We start from the raw sequence: 13,037 nt of genomic DNA, 5'->3' as shown, positions 1-13,037 counted from the left end.
TATTTATTTATTTATTTATTTATAAAAGAATAGCTGGCTAAAATGTATTCAGGTATACCTTGTACCTGGGTTGTCTCTGAAACTTCAAGAGATTCCAGGGAAAGCAGGTCGAGAAGCAATTCTGGTTCTACTGCAGTCAGCTCAAATTTGCTTATGGAACACTTGGTAAAAGAGGCCTTATACTGCTCAAGAGCCGGGCGGAGGCTTTCAATAAAGCCCCTGCTGTTCTTTAAATGAAGTTCAATGTGCTGTGAAGCTGAGAAGACTGCCATTAGGACCCTGAGCATCTCCTGGTCCACACCGTCACTGTCAGCCACATAGACTTTCAGAAGGGGAATCTTGTACTGCTTTGGAGAAAGTTGCCAGTAGCCAGTGCTGATGTCTGGTGGTGCATTGCGTTGCATATCCATAAAACTCCTCACGTTTTCTTCTTTTTCAGCTAAATTCTGCTCCCACTCATTCATAAGTTCAAAGACAGAAGCGCAGTCCTGATCTATAGTTGGTGCCTGTGATTTGTCTAAACATGTTTCCAGGAATGAATAATCCATTCTGGGTGACCTTTTTTTTCCTCTTATGGAGACTTGGATGCTCCTCAACAATAACAGGCTTTCTGGGTGGTCAAAAAAATACTGTAACTTAAGCACATCCAAAGTCAGGGTTTTCCCTTGGAGGAATTGCAAAATAAATGGAGAACATGCAGCAACAGCATTGCTTTGATAAGCAATTTTTAAGGCAAGAGCCAGTAAATGTTTTGAAACCAGAGAAAAGTAATCTTGTGGAGATAAATGCCGCAACATCCTAAATAATAGCACCTCCCTCTCCAAAATTTCCGGATGGTGCTTCAGGTTGCCATCATTTTCAAATATATTCTCCAATGACTCTTTATTATCCACCAAATGAAGCAAGTGAGATACAATTTTTGGCCCTGCTTTTGTTGAAGGGTAGCAGGAGATGTAATTCAAAAAGTTGTTACAAGGACTTACAATCATCATGGATGAGTTAATTTGTTTCAAATAATAAAGTCCCAAATCTTGATCTTCTTGCCTATCCGAATCCAAGAGTAAAATCAGCTTCATCCCAGCAAGAAATTCTTGGAATGCACGGTCTAAAAACTGATAGACTGGACTCAGTCTCTGGGCGGTGAATTTACTCATCAGGTACATGGTTAGATCTTCAGCTTCATCGACTCCTGCTTCTATAAGGTCATCGTCACTAAACTCAAAGCAAGATGAAAAGAACCCTTTTAAAGCCAGCTCACCACAGGCAGACACAGCTGCTTTGAGAAGTTCACCTGAAGTTTTGTGCTTTAAGGAAAGGCATTCCATATAGGACTTGAAAACAGCCACATCATCAAAGGACTCCCCAAAAGGATACTGAAACCAATAAGCACTGATTGCTGCTGCAAAAAGAGGAGTTTTCTGAATTCCCTGCAAACTTGAATTCACTCCAAAGTGAATCATGAACTTTTGCAGAAGGGACATATTGTGTGGAAACAACTTCCGTAATATATAGATAGTATTATAGAAGGGAAACACTTTGATCTCCAGAATCGTATCTAGGTATTGGCGGACGTCCCTGGCCCTGTTTGTATGGACAGCAATCAATAAACAGGTCCTTGATAAGTAGTTTTTTTGAATCAGTTTTTTTATGACTTGAGGGACTGAGCACATTTCTTTGTAGTCATCCAAAAGGAATAACACCTGATTCTTTAACTGCTGGAGGATACTCCTCAGACACATTTCAGTGACAGATCCTTCTGTCTCTAGGAGTTGGTCACAAATGATGTTGGCCAGCCCCTGCTCCAGTCTGGTAGAGCGAAGGGAGAGATAGAAGACCAGCTGGAACCTGTTTAACAAGGGACAGCATCCTGATGCCCATAGAAGAGCTATTTTCTTCAGGAGGACCGTCTTTCCACTACCAGCTTCCCCCTCCACACACATGACAGAGTTCAGGTTGGCAAAGACCTCAGGCAACATCACAGGCTCTTGCACAGGAGTGCTGATGTGTTTTAAAGCAAGAGACAGATCACAACCCAGCAAACGGTCGGTGGCTAGACAGGAAGACACCTCAAGCCAAGACATGCGGCAGAAACTGGCATTGGTGTAGGCTTTTCTCAGTCGCTCACTCAGATTCTTTGCCTCCTGAAACCACTGGGCTTCACTCTGGGCTATCTCTGTGGAGAGAAAAAAAGGAGGCACAATTACAAACACTCTTTAAAAAACCCCTACATGCGAATATATATACACATACATATAACCCCATGTGCTACTTACCTGGCACGATAGAACTAACTGCTGCTGAATCTTTAAGGTTGCTTTCACTTGGGGTTTCCTTTGAAAACAAAATCCTCTATTAATAATCAAAGTTTGTATAAAAAGGTGGGGTTTCATGTTACAATTGAGAACCAAACATCTAAACACAGCCCACCCTTAAATATTTATGCCAATTGAAGGGAAGAGTGCTACAAATATGAAGTAATAAATGATATGCAGACATCTGTAAGTGTGGCTCCTAGGTGGTACACATACTGTGAATTTCATGCATGAGTCAAGTGGCAATTACTCTCCCAGTGATCAGAATCAGCGTCCAGTGTAACACAGCCCTCCAAAATTCATTAGATACAGCTTTTGACCTTAGTGGTTAACATTTTTAATATTACATACCTGGGATGTAGACAGGTTGTTTCTTCCTTTAAAATTAAGGTACTTATATATCTCCAAACTTTTTTTCAATTTCATTTTTCAGCTCACAAATATAAAATTTGAATTAAATAAATAGCAGGTTACTTTGTTTTCTTTCTGTGGAATAACAAATGTAATATACCTAACATATAACCTCTAATGAGGGGTGTGGTGTGTGTGTGTGTGTGTGTGTGTGTGTGTGTGTGTGTGTGTGTGTGTGTGTGTAATTGATAGTGGCTTATATCCCAGAGAACTATGAAGGATTTCTCAGTTTAAAGGAGTCAGCCTATTATTTAGGTTTATGATTTGGTTGGTCATTTGCTTTTGTAAAAGAAAGATAACTTTCCAGCCCCTAGAACAGCCAAGTAGCAAGTCAGTCCTTACTGTCCTCCAAATGAAGATCACAGATGGAATCCAGGCAGCCTGGATGCTAGCCACCTCTAAGTCTAAAAGAGTCTGAGCCCCAAAGTAGAAGGGATTGAGTCTACATTTCATGAAGCTGGATAATTATGTCTTGTTTATCGTAGTATCCCCATCCGCACCTAGCTCATCATAGGTGCTTAATAGATATTTGTAGGATTTATTTACATATTTATGATGAGCAACCCCTGTTCAAAAATAGTTTCAATCACATACTGCTAAAATAAACAAGATGGTGTTGTTCATTACCGTTAATTCAGAAAGTTCACCATGGCTCTGAAGGTCTGGAATCACTTCTGCAGAGGCCTTTATATTTTGGAGAAACTGACAACTAAGCACAAAAGTTAAAAGTTATAAAAATAGTTGTAGGCAAGTAAGCATATGCATCAGGTTTTTAAAAACACTGTTGGGGTTTTAATGAAAAAAATTAAATTTAAAATTAACGTTTCTAATGATTTGCTCTGTCAGTGTCATTATCAAACAAGACATTTATACGTGGCTCTTAGCAATAGAAATGTAAATGGTTTATAAATTAATGGTGGGGATAACCAGTGAATTTGGTGGAATGCGTACATATTGAACACTTATCCATGAAGCCAGCTAAAATGAACCTAAACAATTAAGAACAGAGAAGGAAACTCCATCTATGGATTCTGGAACACACAAAAAAAAGACATTAGTAGAAAAACTGGTGAAATCCAAGTAAAGTCTGGAGTTGATATTAATGTACCAATGTTGGTTTCTTAATTTTGAGAAGTGTACCATGGAAATGTAAAAGATGTTAATATTAGGGGAATCTGGGTATGGGAATATAGGAACTTTGTATTATATTTGTACCTTTTCTCTAAATCTAAAATTATTCCCAAATAAAAAGTTACAAAAAAAAAAACAACCTCTATCAATATGAAGACTAAAGAATGGCCACAAACATACTCTCCAAAAACCATTTGCCAGACATCATGAAACTGGATGTAAATACCTTCTAAATTCAGATATGATGTCTACCTGAAGAACCAAGGGAGAAAATTCCAAAGAGCTCTGCCCAAAATGATTAACTTGGATAGGTGAGAACTATAAATGTGAGTAGGTAAATGGGAAAACTAGGAACAACCAACTGACTTGGGCTCATTTTCATGCTGCAGAATCACAGGAAAGCAGGAGATAAAGCAAGAGGACACTCATTTTTATTTCCCTACATACTTGGAGGTGAGTCTAGGAATACAACGGTAGCTGCAGGAAAATGGCAAGTAGGACTTTTAATGTTTCTGTCCAAGGTTGCTATGCCGATAGACCCATCAAGGAAAAGGACTCTGAAGGAAAGTAAAATAGAGACGTTTTCATACAAACAAAGCCAATACAGTTATTTGCCAGCAGACCTGCACTATAAGAAATGTTCTTCAGTTAAAAGGAAAATGATAACAGATGGAACTCCACTTGGTTTTAACCAAAGGAATATAAAGAGTGCCAGGGATGATAACTAAGTGGGTAAATGTAAAGACATTTTTTTCTCGTTTTACAATGTATTTGAAAGATAATTTAAAGCAAAAATATTACACTATACAGTGAGATTTATAATATATATGGAAATAAAATATATGACAATAGCACAAAGGATAGGAGGGGAGAAATAGAAGTATACTGTTACAGAGTTCATACATTATATGTCAAGTGTTATAATATTATTTGAAGATGACTGTGATATGTTAAACATGCACATTGTAAATTCTAGAGCAGGCAGCACTAAAAAGACAAAGATGTACAGCTAATAAACCAATAATAGAGATAAAATGGAATACTAAAAAATAAAGAAGTCAAGGGCTGGCCGAGTGGCTCCTTGGTTAAGAGTTGGCTTGGGAGCGCGAGCTCTGAGCATCAGGGTCACCGGTTCAGATACCACATGGGCCAGTGACACTGCCCTTTACAGCTAAGATGGTGAACAACAGCTCGACCTGGAGCTGGGCTGCCGCGAGTCGCTGGTGACAGCGTAGGCTACAGTAGGGCTGCAGTGGGCTGCAATAAGCTACCGTGAGTGGCCTGCAGCCAGCGTGAGCTGCCGGGAGCCACCACGAGCGGCTGTCCAACAGCCAGCGACTGATCTGCCTCAGCCGGGAAGAGCGCAATAATAATACCAACATGGGCCAGTGAAGCAACATCCTCCACAACTAGACTGAAGAACAAAACGACAGCAACTTGTCTGTTCCCCTTCCCCCAATTCCCCAGCACTGTTCCCATCCCCCCAATTCCCCAATAAAAATCTTAAAAAAAATTAAATAAATAAAATAATAAAGAAGTCAGGAAAAGAGAAAAGAAAGAAGATATGGGATAAATAGCAAATAGCAAAATAGATTTAAATCCAAATATATCAGTAATTACATTAAATATACATATTCTAAACACTCCCATTACAAAGCAGATATTGTCAGACTTAAAAAAGCAAGATCCAACTATGTTGCCTACAAGAAACTCAATTTAAATATAAAGTCATAGGGCCGGCTGAGTGGTGTGTTGGTTGGGAGCTGGCTTGGGATGCCAGCTCTGAGCAGCAGGGCCCCGGTTCGGATCCCACATATGAGGGCCAGTGACACTGCCCTCTACAGCTAAGATGGTAAACAACAGCTCAACCTGGAGCTGGGATGCCAGTGAGTCGCCAGCGATGGCGTAGGCTGCAGGCCCTGCTGCATTGGGTTGCCATGAGCTACCGTGTGTGGCTGGCAGCCAGTGTGAGCGGCCGGCAGCTGGTGTGAGCTTCCAAGAGCCTCCATGAGCGGCCGTCCAGAGGCCAGCAACCAATCTGCCTCACCCGGGAAGAGTATAATGATAATACCAACATGGGCCAGTGAAGCAACGTCCTCCACAACTAGACTGAAGAACAAAACGACAGCAACTTGTCTGTTCCCCTTCCCCCAATTCCCCAGCACTGTTCCTGTCCCCCCAATTCCCCAATAAAAATCTTAAAAAAAAAAGAATAGAATGGATAAGTTACTATATATTCATAAAATAATACACTAGATAGCAGTGAAAACAAGTCAACCACAACTCTACACACAATTATGAATGAGTCTCAAAAACAATGTGGAGCAAATTATGTCAATCACAGAGATACCATGCAGTATGCTTCTATTTATTTACACTTCCAGAAAAGACAAAGTTCAATATGTTTAAGGATACATACATAGTTGGAAAAACCATAAAGTGAAGCAAAAGAATAATTAACCCAAAATTCAGGTTCATGTTTACCTCTGGATTGGAGGGACAAGGATATAATTGAAATTGGAGAGGGTATGCACACAGTGGCCTTCTAAGGCATTGGTAATATTCAATTTCTTAACTTTAGTGGTGGGTTTATTGGTTTCTTTTATTATTGTCCTTCAAATCATAATAAGTATTTTAGGTACTCCTTTGGAGGCATCCTAGTTTTTAATTTTAGAAAAATGGCAGAGGAAGAGTAAAAGCCACACAAAAGGGGAGTTGATATCATTCTAGAAAAAAACTTCTAAAAAAAATTAGACTGCAAAATTAGATACTGCATCCAAGCTTATCTTTCCAAGAATTAAGAAGAATGTCCCCACTGTTCTCAAGAATTTATTATATATTAAACCTATATTAGAAAAGCAACCACTTCTGTCAAAACTCCTTCAAAGCAGTGTCCTATTTAGAATCTTAGAATTAGACGGAAGTATTCATTTTAAGATCTGCATGTATGAATGAATATTTATTTCTGGAAAACTCTTACAAATTACAAAGTGAAAACAAATTTATTCTTGAAATTGAACATTTCTGAAGAGTTTGGTGGGTGAAAAATAAATAAACCAAAAGTGTTTAAAGATCCACAGAAAAAAATACTAAATAGCCATTTCTCATGAAATTTGAGAACACTTTGGAAACAAACAAAATCCTAAAAGCTTCCAGGAGGGGAGAAAGTAGTTTGCAATCAAAGGATTAAGAATCAGAAAGGCATGGAACTGTTCAACAGCAACACTGGAGGCTATAAGAAAATGTATCAATGCCTCTACAATTCCGTATTAGAATGACTTCCAAACTAGAATTGTACACCCAGCTAAACTACCAAACAAATGTGTGTGTGTGTGTGTGTGAGAGAGAGAGAGAGAGAGAGAGAGAGAGAGAGAGAGAGAGAGAGAGTGTGTGTATAGATATGCATTATACTTGTATACAAGCTAGAAACATGTATCTCTTGTGCAATCTTTCCCAGGGAACTGTGGAGGAGTGTTCCACCAAAATGAGTGAATAAACCAAGGAAATAATAACATTAGATACAGGACACAAGACCTACAACACAGGAGAGAGGCAGTAGTAATCCTTAGAATGACCATGAAGGAAGATCCCAGGATCCTAGATGACTATAGGATAAAGAGTTCATATTGGAGATGCCTTCGATAAAATGAAAATGATGGGATATCTTATCGATCCAAATGACTGGAGGAGAGATTTAAACAATTGGGAGAATTTGAACTAGTGCTAAAGACATGGAAAAAAAAAAAAGCCAACGGCTATAGTTTTTTTTAAAATAAATATTAATGAGGATATGGAGAAATTGAAATATATATATATAATATATATAAATTGAAATACATGTTAATATATTATACAATATATTTTATATATATTAAATATATATATAAATTGAAATATATATATAAATATATATAAATTGAAATATTTAAAAAGAATGAAATACTGATACATGCTATTACATGGATGAACCTCAAAACATTATGCTAAGTGAAAGAAGGTAGATACAAAAAGTCATATTGTATGCTTCCATTTATATGAAATACCCAGAATAGGTAAATCTATAGAGATAGAAAACAGATTGGTAGCTATAAGGAGCAAGAGTGGGGTGGGGAGATAGGGAATGACTGCTTAATGGGTACAGAGTTTTCTTTCGGGGTAATGAAAATGTTTGGAATTAGAGGGGGTCTTTGCACAACATTGTGAATGTACTAAATGCTACTGGATTATGCACTTTAAAATGGTTAATGTATGAATTTCATTTCAAAAAATAAAAAAGTAAGCAACGCACTAACAAGACAATAATTACTTTCTACAAAAATTAAAACTTGTACAGGGAGGGAAAATAAATCATAATTTACTACAGGTTCAGCTCTGCATAGCATTTATGTAGTCATAATATAAAATACATATAATGTAAAAATACTGATCTAACCAAAACTATGCTGTAACTATAATGAGAGAGGATGGCTAAATGGAAAGGGTATTATGAGAGCAAGGGGATAAAAGAGATAAAGACTCATCCTTCATCGTATGAATCAGAGGGGTGGGCAAAGATTTAATCAGAAGACCAAATGAGGAAGAAAATGAGGGGAAAATTGTTAAAGTACATCCAAACTCACAGACACAAAATATTCATTCCACTCACTTAGGAAAATGTTTGGTGTGATCTTCTAATGGGTCATCACCTTCCTCCCACTTTTCCGAACATCCTCCACAGAAAAAACACTGGATGATGTCCTTTATATCTAGAAGTAAGGAAATTTGATCAGTGCCACTGGCATGTTTATTTGTCAAGTGATGTGGGTAATAACCACCAGGCCTTTATTAGCAAAACTCTACTTACATTTCCAATCAGATTTTGTGACAAAGTCACTAGTTGGGTCACCTATGAGGCGATATTCTATACAAGACCAATGGTTTAATGAGAAATAGTCATGAATGCGCCTATGTATCGTGCACTTTGATGAACCCTCTCCCTGTCCCATCCTCCTCCCTACGGAGCAAAAGGTTTGCAAACAGAGTGTGGGATCAAAGCTCCACGAAGGAAGAGATTTTTGTCTGTTTTGGTCACCAATGAATCTCATGGACCTAGAAGAGTGCCTACCACTTATTAGGCATTCAATAAGTTGGGGTGTGTTTTTTTAAGATTTTATTGGGGAATCGGGGAAGGGGAACAGACAAGTTGCTGTCCTTTTGTTCTACATTCCCCTACTCTGTGCTGCTCTGTGATATCTACTTGACCTCTCAGTAAAAGATCTGCATAGACCGCCACTGTAACTTAGTTTGTGTGTTTGGTCTGAAGGTCAGCAAGGTACCAAGGAAGGACACAATATCCTTTCCCTGATTACCTTCCTGTACCGCCAGGAAGAGTTAGCTGAGGGGAACCAGCCTACTCTTCTTGGATTACAGAGTAGTACTTCCTGATGACCAGCAGCCAAAGAGAACACTATGAACTGGTGGAAGATTCTACATGCTTAGGAATCATTAAAAAAAGTATTTCTGATTTTCTCTTCTGAGAAGAGAGTGTCAAAGACTGCTTATCCATGCTCCCAGTATCTCTCCTTCTTCCATAGAATCAGAAACGCCAATTTTTAGCTGGGTACATTGCCATCCAGGAAATAGAATAAACGTCCCAGCTTCTCTTATAACTAACTAGGTATGGCCATCTGACTACTAAGTTCTGGTTAAAGAGATAGAAGCAGAAAGGTCATGTGACAGTTTCCAGGGGATGGGGTGAGGTGGTGGTGGTGGGGAGGAGAGTCAAGTATAGACAGTAAAACATGGTAATTATCCCAACCACAATACAGGTTTCCCCTGCTATCCGAAAGTACAGCATTCCTATGAAACCTTTCATAAGCTGAGATGGCAGAAAGTGAAGAAGCAATTACCTTAGAACACATCTTGCTAATGGAATCACAAAATAAGTCGAGATAAAGCACAGATGTTCATAAAGACAGTTCAAAGCTATGGAGGCTTCACGCTGAGATGCTGAATGTAGCTCTCAGGGAAGCTTGGCGGCACCCCTCTCACTGCTTGGGGGTGCTCGCTCCCTATATAAGGAATCACTACAAAACAAATGCTGAACACTTTTCGTTGTTCGCCTTTTTTCATAAAAACAAAAATCCTCTTCAGATTTCTTCTGTTAGTGAAAACAGGTACAGGTATGCCTCATTTTATTGCCCTTTGCTTTAATGTGCTTCACAGATGTTGCAGCTCTTACAAATTGAAAGCAAGATCTTCCACCAGCAAAAATATTATGACTCTCTTATTGCAATAGTTGCTTTATTGCAGGGGTCTGGAATGGAACCCGCAATATCTCTGAGGTCTGCCTGTACTAATGGATGTCTTAAATAAAAATGAAGTGGTGTAAAGCAGACTTTTGAAGTGAGCATACCTATACTTGTATTCATTGTTAGCCCAGACCTTAAGGTTTCAAGTTTGGAGCTTCTCTACCTAAGGGAGGTGTGGAAAACTGGGAGAGGATTTCTGATACCGCAAGGAAAAGGAATATATAAAGAAAGATTGAAAGAGTGGAGATTGTTGAGACTAGATAAATACAAAGCCCAGGATCGTGAAGTATATGCATGCTTTAAACGAGCAGCAAGGCAAGAGCTTGGCAGAAACTACTGGCTCACCTGTGTAAAAGAGCCTGCTTTGGCCAGAGCTGTAACTCCCATAGGGGGAGCCTGGGGCCAGTTCTTAAACGAGTCCAGTCCTAGTTCTTCATTAGCAAAGATGCTGTCATTGCAATGAGCTTGAATAAAAGACGTATGGTAAGACCAAGTTTTCATATTGCAAGTATCCGTGCTCAAGTTATCCTTTCATATTTACAGATAGAATGATATGATGGTTGGGGTATGCTTCAATATAATTGGAGGAGAGGTAAAAAAGAAGAAAGGGGTTTAGATGAAGCAAGCTTGACCACGAGTTAAATTGTTGAAGCAGAGTGGTGGGTATGTGGTGGGTATGTATATACTATTGTCTTACTTCTGTATATGTTGAAAATTTTCTATAATAAAATCTTTAAAAATTATTTCTTAATTTAACATCAGAATAAAACCAAAAACAATTAGAGGAGACTCGCTTCCCAAGATTTGAAAAGAGGCAAATTTTCCTTGTAGCTCCCTTAAAAGCAGGCAGATTTATTTCTTGCCCTTTGGGGTGTCCACTCTATGGACTGACTGGTTTCCATTAGACTTCCCACCTTGGGTGGGTCTTGGGGTTTGGCTCCTGTTGTCTGCATGCTATAAGGACTTTAAAATTAAACTTATGTTAACTATAGTTTCTGCAAATTTTCTAATTTTTTTCGAATTTTTTCTAATTTCTAATTTCTAAAGCTTGCTTCAGTGTTCCACTTAACCCCAGGATTTCTGCCATCACTTCATTGTTAATCTACATATACTTAATATATTGAGGAAAACCTCAACCTTTTCCTCCTGTGTGTCTCCTTTACTCTCACACTACTACCACACTCACAACACCTCTGACACCAGCTTGTGGGGGTTTTCCCCCATCAAGCAATTCTCTGACGCCAGCTAGGTGTCCTACAATTTAACTCAATTCTGACACTCTCTACCTAGAGACAGTGTCAGACCCCACAGGCTAAGGGCTCAGTCCCACAGGCGTGCTCCCACTCCACTTCATTTACTGGAGTGGCTCACAGAGCTCAGAGAGACTTATGTTTACTAGTTTATTAAAGGATATGGTAAAGGATACAGATGAACACCCAGATGACGAGATACATACAGTGAGACCTGGGAGGGTCCCGAGAGCAGGAGCTTCCGTCTCCATGGAGTTGGGGTGCGTCACCCTCCCAAAGTGGATATATTAACGTGCCTGGAAACCCCACAAACCCTGCACTACTGGGATTTTTATGGAGGCTTCATCATGTAGGTATGATTAATCATTAACTCCATTTCCAGCCCCTCTCCTCTCTCTGGAGAATAGGGGGCAAGACTGAAAATTCCAAGCTTCTAATCATGGCTTGGTCTTTTTAGTGACCAGCCCCCATTCAGGAGCACACCCAAAGTCACCTCATTAGAACAAAAGATGCTTGAATCGCTCAGGAATTTACAAGGGTTTTAGGAGCTCTGTGCCAGGAACTGGGCAGAGACCAATATATATACATTCTATTATCTCACACTTAGTTTCTTAACAGATACAGGTCCATTTAAGAATGCTTTCAAAACACTTTTATCCAGAAATTTTAATTGTTTTAGGGGAAGTGTCAGTCAAGGACCCACCCTGCCATATTTCCCTATGCTCATTTATGCTAAAAAACTAAGTCACTCCAGAAGACCAGAAATCTTATGAAAAAAAATTTTTTTAATGACTATGGCACCATAAAATGAGGAAGAAAATGTAAGGGTTTTGGGCCGGCTGAGTGGAGCATTGGTTAGGAGTTGGCTTGGGACGTCAGCTCTGAGCAGCAGGGCCCTGGTTTGGATCCCACATGAGGTCCAGTGATGCTGCACCCTCTACAACTAAGATGGTGAACAACAGCTCGACCTGGAGCTGGGCTGCTGTGAGTCGCCGGCGACTGTGTAGGCTGCAGTGGGGCTGGCCAGCAGCGGGCGTGAGCTTTCGTGAGCTGCCATGAGCTGCCGTGAGCGGCTGTCCAATGGCCGGCGAGCAACTGCCTCACCCAGGAAGAGCACAATGATAATACCAACATGGGCCAGTGAAGTGTCACCCTCCACAACTAGACTGAAGAACAAAAGGATAGCAACTTGTCTGTTTCCCTTCCCCGATTCCCCAATAAAATCTTTTTTCAAAAAATGGAAGGGTTTTTTAAAAAAGGATGAGGACAAAAGAAAAGCAAAAGAAGAAACAAATAAGCAAAGGCTTTGGAATATGTCTGAGCCTTTACCTGACGCCATAGGTAAATCTCTCTTGATCCAGGAATTCACAAAATGTTCCCCCTGAAGGAAATTAAAATTCAAGTTATCAACTTTGACTTGGACTTTGACTCACCAATCTATGAATAAAAATGGAAAGAGCCCCTTCCCAGTGAAGAATTTCATTGGATTGAGTGACAGGGTTGTTGGAGATCATTCCTTTAATTTTTATTTCTATTAATGTTGGAATTTTTTTATGCAGTGCAAAAGAAATGAAAAGAGGGCTGGCTGAGTGGCGCGTTGGTTAAGAACTGGCTTGGGATGCCAGAGGGCCCCGGTTCAGATC

The 13,037-nt window shown here is 39.5% G+C and overlaps 1 protein-coding gene across 5 annotated transcripts in view; it reads right to left on the bottom strand.

Moving 5' to 3' along the window:
- Nucleotides 1–13,037, bottom strand: part of NAIP (NLR family apoptosis inhibitory protein) — a 55,203-nt gene that overhangs the window by 8,918 nt on the left and 33,248 nt on the right. For 4 of the 5 annotated variants that reach the window (XM_019631167.1, XM_019631168.1, XM_019631169.1 and 1 more), the window contains exons 8-12: nucleotides 12,724–12,775; nucleotides 8,500–8,599; nucleotides 3,351–3,432; nucleotides 2,274–2,331; nucleotides 59–2,173 (exon numbers count right to left, since the gene is read on the bottom strand). In XM_019631167.1, coding sequence (XP_019486712.1) covers nucleotides 59–2,173; nucleotides 2,274–2,331; nucleotides 3,351–3,432; nucleotides 8,500–8,599; nucleotides 12,724–12,775 — 2,407 coding nt within the window. Of the gene's footprint in view, nucleotides 1–58; nucleotides 2,174–2,273; nucleotides 2,332–3,350; nucleotides 3,433–8,499; nucleotides 8,600–10,485; nucleotides 10,609–12,723; nucleotides 12,776–13,037 lie in introns of all 5 variants that reach the window. The other variant, XM_019631171.1, reaches the window with a different exon arrangement.

Source organism: Hipposideros armiger, unplaced genomic scaffold (genome assembly GCF_001890085.2).
Source record: "Hipposideros armiger isolate ML-2016 unplaced genomic scaffold, ASM189008v1 scaffold_984, whole genome shotgun sequence".
Lineage (NCBI taxonomy): Eukaryota > Metazoa > Chordata > Mammalia > Chiroptera > Hipposideridae > Hipposideros > Hipposideros armiger.
The sequence above is the reverse complement of the archived record's forward strand: the minus strand, read 5'-3'. Positions and strand labels throughout refer to the sequence as shown.